This window comes from Corvus hawaiiensis, chromosome 9 (genome assembly GCF_020740725.1).
Source record: "Corvus hawaiiensis isolate bCorHaw1 chromosome 9, bCorHaw1.pri.cur, whole genome shotgun sequence".
NCBI lineage: Eukaryota > Metazoa > Chordata > Aves > Passeriformes > Corvidae > Corvus > Corvus hawaiiensis.
In genome coordinates this window covers 7,450,946-7,459,828 of record NC_063221.1, presented here as the reverse complement: position 1 = coordinate 7,459,828, position 8,883 = coordinate 7,450,946, and the positions used below count along the sequence as shown (strand labels likewise).

The 8,883-nt window shown below is 49.0% G+C and overlaps 1 protein-coding gene across 1 annotated transcript in view; it reads left to right on the top strand.

Annotated features, from left to right (window-relative positions):
• The first annotated feature begins 4,237 nt into the window (after positions 1-4,237).
• Positions 4,238-8,883, top strand: part of RXRG (retinoid X receptor gamma) — a 37,179-nt gene continuing 32,533 nt past the window's right edge. The window contains exons 1-2 of the mRNA XM_048313355.1: positions 4,238-4,304; positions 4,380-4,515. Of these exons, the coding sequence (XP_048169312.1) occupies positions 4,419-4,515 (97 nt within the window). The 5' untranslated portion in view covers positions 4,238-4,304; positions 4,380-4,418. The remainder of the gene's footprint in view (positions 4,305-4,379; positions 4,516-8,883) is intronic.

The following is an 8,883-nucleotide window of genomic DNA, read 5'->3' as shown; positions in this document are numbered from 1 at the left end:
GGCACTGAGTTGTAAATAAAGCTGTTGTCCTAAAAATACTAAACTACATTTCCTGAGGTTCAAAGATATCCTCTAACAAAAATTCTTGTGTTGTGCTGCAAACTGAAATGTGAAATTGGCTGTCCAGATGTCTGGTAATGAGCAGCCCAGCCAGCCAGCCAGCTCTTTGCAAGGGAGCAGCTATTCCCACTGATGTGCTTCAGTCCAGCAGAGCCTCAATCCTTGCTGAAACTCAAGGGCTGGAGACGTGAAGCACAGCAGAAGGAGCTGCCTTGAGAGATGCAGAGATGCCAGTGAGAGAGAGAGAGTGCAGTGTCTGATGCAGGCACATCTTGTCTGGCCAGCCAAGCCAAATGTTTATCACCTTTGGATTCACCATGCTGCCCAAAAAAGCAAAACAGACGTGTAGTAGTGTTGGCAATCTCCGTAGGAACCTCCTGTCTGCCAGATTCTCTCTCCCCGCCCTCCCAGCAGGTGCCAGCTGGGTTTTTGCTTTCTTTCATCCTGTGATTGTGTTTCATCAAAGCAAGCACAGTCACGGGATGCAGAGCCTAAAGGCTTACTAAAATTAGGCCTGATCTTTGGTCCTGTTTGCAAGTAATTTCTAGGCATGGTGATGCCTGACACACAACCTGGCTAAAATCAAGGTTTGCAAGTCCTAAGTGCAGCTATGTTTGTGTTATTGTTTGCAAAGTCCTTTGGAGCAGCTGTGTGCCTGCTAGAACAGACCAGCAGCACACAGACTCGGATCAAAGAGCCCCTGTGAAATAGATCTCAACAGACAAGCAGGCTCCACTATCCAACTACCTGACACAGGAGAATCACAGGAAAAGCACAGGGGATGCAATTTTGACACAATCACACCATGTTCATACAGTCCCCACGACTCAGTGCTGGTGTCACACGTGTTCACTGCGGAGATCTCTGGGTCTTCTGCAAGAACAACCAATGAACAAAGTCCCAATTAAGTTAAAGGGGCTTAAACAAATCTTTCAAGTTGAATGTAGTGGTTAGTGTTTTAGTGGATCTGGATCTTGCTAAAGCTTTCCTTCCCCCCTCATCCCACAGACCTACTTAAATAACAGTGGTTACTAAAGAGGAATTATGAACAGCAGTTCAAATCCCAAAGTGCAGCCGGAAGAGGTGTTTGGAATACATGTACAAAATACCTTCAAAGAGGTGATGAATAAGCAATAGAGGCAAGGAGGGAGAGTAAAAAGTGTGGTTTCTGACTGTTTTTACACTAAGCTCGTGATGGTTTTTGAATGAAGAGGAAGTGTGGATGTTGGGTCCTGGTTTGGCTGATTGCCAAACATGCCATGGAAATCAGTGCCCGTCTGATAGCGCTACTCTGGGCTAGAAGAGCATTCAATCAGTGCTGGATCTGGAACAACAAATCCTCCCAACCCTGGTCTGCTCTTTGGGCAACAAGTTCAGTCTAGTTCAGGCCTTCATGAAGACCTGGGTGGCCAGCAGTGCTCTGCCAGGCCTGTGCTCAGCTGCCTGCTGCAAAATGGACTTCTAAATAGCAGGAACCAAGGTGAAGCCAATCTCATTCTGCAGCAGCCTGCGTACACCCATGATATTCCTCTGGTGCAGAGCTCTCTGATTTCCTTTTCCCTGCTACGTGGTGTCCCCATAAGCTGCAGCTTGTGAGAAGGAAAGGGATGTATGGGATGTCTCACGGACAGGGATGTCCAGGACAAGGATGGAGCACTGTTTTAAGAATGTATTTGAGAGAATTGAAGGGATTCAAGTGCAAAATAAATAAAAAGGAGTGATTCTCCATTTTCTATTTACCTGTCCTGGAGACTGATGTCCCAGAAGCTCCCTCTGAGTTCCAGAGAGAGATAGGGGAGATCCGGGTGTCATCCCTGAAACAGGCTGCTCCGAGACTGTTAGAAGCTTTATAGGCCAAATGCAACACCTTAAATTTCAGCTGAAAACAAAAGGACAATCAGACCTGCTGAACACCCTTCCAGGAAGCTTTGCAAGGCAGGCTTTTGTTACCACTCTGACTGTAAAGGTCTACAACCTCTCATTTGATGAACAGACAGCAGCATTTTTTTGCCTCCTAACAAGGTTTCCTTAGAAATGGATCCACTGTTGAATCCTGAGCCTGCCTGGCATATTCTGGGGGACATCTGGTGTAAATTCTTCATTATTAGATTACATTAGTTGCAGCAATAATCATTCACATGGGATTACTACATCCAAGCTTGTCTCATTGCCTTTATCCTTTCACACATTGTCTTTCCTGGTTCCCCTTCAAAGGGCTGTTGTGAGTCTGTGTCGAAGCAAGAAATTAACTTGTTAGTAATTTATGCATCATTTCCTCCAGCCACATGTATTTAGGGCAAGATCAATAAAATATAATAAGGAAGAGGGTGGGTATTGTCACCATGGGGCTGAAATAATTCCTTTGGTATCACTGTAAATCCTTCCCTCACACACGAAAACCTGCAGTCCTGTCCATCATTAGTTTGTTTTGCTGGACTGTATGAACAGGACATTGATTCAGCTCTTTTGTTTGCTTGGAGAGTTCATGTCCTGCTACTTCTGCTCGCAGCCACACAAAGTGGAGATTTAAGATTTTGAGAGAGCCGTGTTTCGCAGCCTTTCTTATGGCTCCTGTCATGTAATTAAAGCTGTGCCATGTCACACTGGAGATTCATTTCTGGAGTGGCTCCATGCTCTGGCAGATGCTGTAATATGTTAGGTCTGAGAAAGGGAAAGGGATGGGAAGAGGGATCTGAGCACCACAGCTCAGGGCACAGAAAACTTGCTGTTTGTGGGCACTGGGGAGGCAAGCCTGAGTGGATCTGAAAGGTCACTGGCAGGTTTGAGGGGATCTGGAGTCCCTGAGTAGAGATCTGACTGCTGGGCAGCCCTTCCTGGGTAAAACAAAAAAAAAAAAAGCAGTGCAAGGACGTAAGAGGGGCAATGATTGTGGCTGACAGAGCACACTGGACTTCTATGGCTCCTAAAGACGAGTGTCTTCTCTCACCTCCTGGCTTCAATCCAGACTACCCTGCAGGGTTTCAGATCCATGAGAACTTGAATTTGAGGAATTTGTGGCAGTTTTGGATTAAGAATTTCCTGAAAATGCTAACAAAATCAAACCAGCAATTTGTCACCCTTGCTAGCTCTGCATGCCTGCATTCCCTGTGGCTTCTCCTGTAGATGTTCTGGCACTTGGCACTGATGTGGAAGGGACTGTGTGGCCCAGCTTGGCTTTGGCAATGTTCTGGCTTGCTGCTCTCAGCAGTGCAGAGTTTCTAAATCCTGAAAGTCTCTGGAAGGCAATGTCTTGAGACCACTCTGCACTTTGGGGCCTGTATGTTTTGTTGCTGTAAATGTGGAAAAATCTTGCAGAGGGAGGTGTTTAAAACCCCCTCGAACGTCTGACTCACACCCCAGAGGAATTCTTGGTGGAGTTGTGCTGGGCTGGGCAGCACACAGTGTACAGGATGGGGCAGTGGAGGCAGATTAATCTTGTCCTTCACAACCCCGGCAGTGTTGACACAGCCTGAAGGGGAGCGCAAAGGAGATGAGATACCAAGATTATCAGTTCAGACAGGGGAGAGGAATGCTGTTTGCTTGTAGCTCTTCTCCACCAGGACTGGCAAAATCCAAACATGAGGGAAGATGTCTATGCATGGTTAGAGAATGTAACAGAGATAAGCGAGCACAGGAACAAGGCCAGGGGCTCTAACTTCAGCACCAGAAAAACCGGTCACAGCACAGGCTGGTTGTTTTCTGAAAGCCTTCTGGAGACAAGGGTCTGTCCAGGTCACCTGCACGAGCTAGGGACACTGCCCAGAAATGTGTACAGGACATTGCTACCTTCACACCTGCTCCCAATGTCCTCAGACAGCTTCAGTGAGACAAAACCAGCTATGCTTGGTCTCCACTGGAATCCAGTGGTGATGAGGCTAACACTGCCACCTTCTTGATGTTTGTTACCAGACAGAGCTGGTGCAGATGAGAAAAAAAAGTCAACTGGCAGAGAGAAGGAGGAAAGCAGAACTGAGACAGATGCTCAGACTGGATGGATGGCAGTTGTTTGCTTGGTTTTGTTCCTTTAGGAGCTGGGATTAGAAGAGAAGTTGCTTCCAGGAGACACTTTCTCAGCAGAGCCACTGCGGACAGACTGCTTTGCGTGGCAGGGCCTTTCCCAGGCAGCCCGTGCAGCCAGCCCTCCCCTGCCCGCCCCCTGGCATTGCAACATCTCCCGCTTTCCAAAGAGACAGGAGCCTGAAGAGCAAACACAGGAAACCCCAGCCCCGGTCAAGGTCTGGGAGGTAAATTTGTAACTTAGGACAGATTGTGAAGATGCTGCTCTGTAATATGTAAATATTCCTTTCTTTCTCCAACAGCCCAGAGCCACTGAGAGAGCTGATCCCAAACCTCCCTTCATGGTTGAGTCTGCTGAAGAGACAGGACGCAGATTGGAAATGCAGCCGGGCACACAGGCTCCTTATTCCCTGGAGATGGGATCCTTCCCTCACTTCTGTAAGTCCTGCCCTGACCCCGGGCTCAGCTGGGGGCTGGGAGGCTGCATGGGACACCACTGTGAGCATTGCCAAGAAGTGTGGGGTGTGCCCAGCCTCCTGGGCATGCTGCTCCTTTAGCCATCAGTGCAAACTGAACAGAGCCTTTATGGGACTTCAATTTGGGTGCAGGTTTTGGAAACAAACCCTCATAACACTGTGCTGCACTCTCCACTGCAGGAGAGTTTAGACACTGGGAAAAGCTATTTAATGGGAATGGTGGAGGTGTGATGGGACAGCTGGGCTGGGGAAGGAGGTGGCAGCTCTGTTCTTGAAGGTCTTTGGTCTGATTTGGGGCAGGAAGATGGGCAAGTTGAGCTTGTGTTCCTCTGTGCTTCTTCTAGACCTGTGAGTCTGTGCTTTCTTCCCACAATGGAGGGAAAGAAAAGTGTTTGGGGTGTGGAAGGGGATACTATATTTATTGATGGCTTCTATTAAAGGAGTTCTGGGGATCAGCTCATAAAGGTTAAAAAAGAACAGGTGGAAGTTACCCGTAGAGCTAGTTAAGGGTTTTCCATGAGAATAATACTTTTAACAAAGTGATGGTTCACTAAAAACTGAACCTCACCCTAGATAAATATTGATTTTGTCAAATATATTAAATATGTGTGTGTATGTACAGAGAGAGAGAGAATTCCACTGGAAAACTGTCTTAATGGCCTAATTAATTTCAGATCCCTTTGAACCTGGTTTGGGTTTTGACCTGATTTAATGTGTTTCACCACCTCTGCTGCATGTGAGCTTTTTGCAATATATGTGTATCAATATTCTGACCAAAAGGAATATACTTATTTGCCTTTATATATTTCCAAGTCACACAAAATATAAACCAGCTACCTCTCTTGCTGCTTTATTAGTAAATATGTCACATATCCATATCAGTATCAAGTTTAATTAGCATCAGCAGGTACACTATTTGCCTGATTCCTATATATCAGTGGCACAATGCTGGAATTGATCCAGTCAGATGCAAAGTAACCTTTGCACTGGTTCTGAACTCTGGGAATCAAAACCAACCTGTGTTGGGCAGGTGCGTAAGAAAAGGACAGAGAGAAAATTATATTCTTGTCTCTGAGCTCTAAAAAACTGTCATGAGAGCCACAAAGGCTCTCATCCCGCCAGCCTATTTTCACCCCTCAGGATGAAGGAAGGCTGTACAAGGTCCCTGTCTGGTGCTCAGCCTCAGTCTCAGTTTCAGGCTTAGACCCCAGACCCTGTTGTCTGGAAGTGATCCACAGAGGATTTGTCACCAGCTGCAGCCAACAGAGCCCAGAGATGAAGTCTAGCGTGTGCTGCCCAAACCAGTTGCAGGTACTCACAGGCTGGCCCCTTCCACTCTGCATCTGTCAATAAAGTGAGCATCCTTCCCATCCTGACTTTTCCCAGCTGACCTTTTTAAGCCCAGTCGCAGGTTCTGCCCAGTCTCCCCTTTGACAGCTCTGAAGATTCATTCTGAACGTTGCAGAGGCAGTTGGTTTAGCGGAGAGGTCTGCAACCTTTCCTGGGCTGGCCTGCCTTTCCCTCCTCAGAGACAAGCTCACGCACACCCGACACTTGCGGGGAGCTGGGAGATGCTGCCTTTACCATGGTCCCCTTCAGACAGTGAGCTTGGAGCTGGCTTTTGCATGAGAAAGAAATGTCTGTGTGAAGTCAGGGAGCTGGGAAATCACAGGTGACTGGAACAACAGCAACAACTCCTACTGCAACTTTCATGTAACATCAGTGACCTCCGAGGGAGAAGACTTTTATTACTGAGCTACTCCTTGCACTGGAGAAGGAACAGTAAAAGAACTTTAATTAGCTAATGAGAAGGAGGTTACTCCTAGACTAGACCTAGAGTGTTGTAGAAGGCATCACTGCAGTGACAGCAGTAGAGGAAAGGGTGGAAATGTATTTGTTGCAGATATTTTCTGCTTCAGCTAAAGTCCCAAGGGCTTTTTTACCCACAGGATGAGGCTAGAGGGTGGTTTGGAATTAGATCTCTCTTATCCTGTGATCTTGTTTGGTTTCTTTCCTTGCTCTTGCTGCAGTAGCTTGCTGGGGTGACTCAGAAACTGAGCTGAAAGACTTCACCATGTGCCTGGTGTGATGCCTGGCCCTGTAAGTCCCTCACCTGGGCTAAGCAATATCCCGCTGCCCAGAAGGCACTGCCTCGCTGGGCTGCCCTTGGGAAAGGGAGAGACAGAAGCTGTCTGGAGCAGGTTCCTCTGTGCCCTCTCCTGTGGCCAAGGGGCAGTGCAGCAGCTCTGAAGGACCAGGATGCCAATGCCTGTTCTGATGTCGGTGGTTGCTGAGCACACAGCTCTCTTGTCAGATGAGCCCTTCTGCCCTGTGGGGTTTTTGCAAAGCTCTTATTTCCTTTCTTGTTACAGTTTCTTAGTGGAAAGCCTTTGATACAGTTCTGGCAGAAATTGCTCTCACCACGGCATGCCTCTTCTGAATTTTCTCCAGAAACATTGCTGGATCCTGAACAAGACATTTTGGGGCCAGGTTTTGGATGGTCCATTGTGGTCCTGTGAGGGGTGACAGAGGTGACGGCTTCATTGTGGGGAAGCCAGGCTGCCTCCACTCTCAACTGGCAGAAGTCCTATGCTGTCAGGAGTTTTACAATGTATTTACAATGTATTTTTTGTTATAGCTTATATTACTGTGGTTATATATGTATTTATTACTAGAGTAACTAGAGTTTTCAGTGTTTGGAGGAAGAAAAGCATTACACTGCAAATCCTGTAGGAGAAGCTGAGTTCAGATACTGAGACAGACTCAGGGGTGGATTCTTCTGTTGTTGGCACTAGCCCTGCTGGGCTTGAGGGCACAAAGCCGAAGTGCACAAGGAATCTCAGCCTCCTTCTAAAAACAAACAGAATCTGAGTCTGCCATCCCTCAGCACCCTGGGGAGTACATGGTGCGTCTGCTGCAAACCCAGAGTGGATGAAGTTGCCTGGGGAGTTTGGCTGTTTTGAGGTGCAGGCTCACTCCTTTCCCCTTGGGTCCATTTCTTTGGGATCCCCAGTCGAAAGGAAGGCATGAGAGAAAAGGTGTCTTGTCTGGGTGCTGAGAGCTGTGCTTCCTGGTCCTTTGCATAGGAGCCAGCAGGGTTACAGGAGGATATAGCACTGTTTTGGGAGGAAGGCTGCCTCAATGGATGGCCGGCCCTGCAGGCAATGAAGGGGTTAAAGCTCAGCCGTTCTGCCCAATCAGTCTGGCTTGCCTGTAATAACCAATTAACGAAGTGTAATTGTGCAAATCCATATGTGGCAGTAATTACCAGAGAGATTAATGGATTCCTTCCTTTCTAAGCGGACCCCACCGCAGCTTGCCAGCGTCCCCCCGCCACCTGAAAGGGTTCGGAGAGGGGGGAAAGCGGGAGCCGCTCTTCCCTGGACACTCTGTGATGAAGCCAAGCGGACAGGGAGGCCCTGTGGGAACTGCCCCGTGCTTGTTTAAATAAGCCTTTTCATCTCCCTGCTTTCCTTACGTACAGCTCGCTGCTCCCTGGCTTGGACGCGGCCTCTTGAGGACAGTTCGTGCCCAGCCTGTCGGGGCCCGGGCTGCCATGTCCCTGCCCTCCCCATTGTCCATTCATTCCCTCCTCCCTGTTCCCCTGTTTAGCCCTAATTGCTTCAGAATATCGCGTCTGTTTGCCCTCTTCTTTTGTAGCTTTGTTATTTTAGTTGCAATGGGTAATCCAGCAAACTGTTAAAGGCATACACGAGGCGAGGAGGGGACAGCAGGGCGCCTGGGGCAGGTTTTCAGGCCAGGATATGGGGTTGCATTTGGGGGATGGCAGCTTGCAGGCAGGCTGGGCCTGACACATGATCTCGGGTGGGTTTTCTTAGGGACATGTGACCACAGAAGCCAAGAGTGATCCTGGAGCCTGTGAATACTTCCCCCTCCTAATGCTCTGGGTGGTGAAACAGGGCATTGAGTCCTGCTGAGGGAGGAGGGGGTGCATTTTCAGACCTGTTCCCTGGCAAATCACCAACTGGGCAGCACAGACCCCTCCACAGCTGCACCAGCACATTGAGCATTTGAGATGCTAAGTGGCTTGTCCCAGCCTGGTTAGACTTCACATCACACACGTCTGAGCGCTGCTGACCCACGGGGAGAGGGAGCTGGGAGAGCTCAGCCCCGTGTCTGTGCTGGGCGATGCTCCCTGCCCCTGACAGGAATCTCGTGCAGAGCCCCAGCCCGTGGGGAGGGCTGCTGTGCTGGCCGGGGAGCCATCCGTCACCAGCCGCACGCACAGGGCTGCACGTGCCCCGGGGGTGGCTGTGCCTGCTCAGCAGGGGATGGGGCAGGTGGCCGGGGAGCCCTTCACTGGGATGCC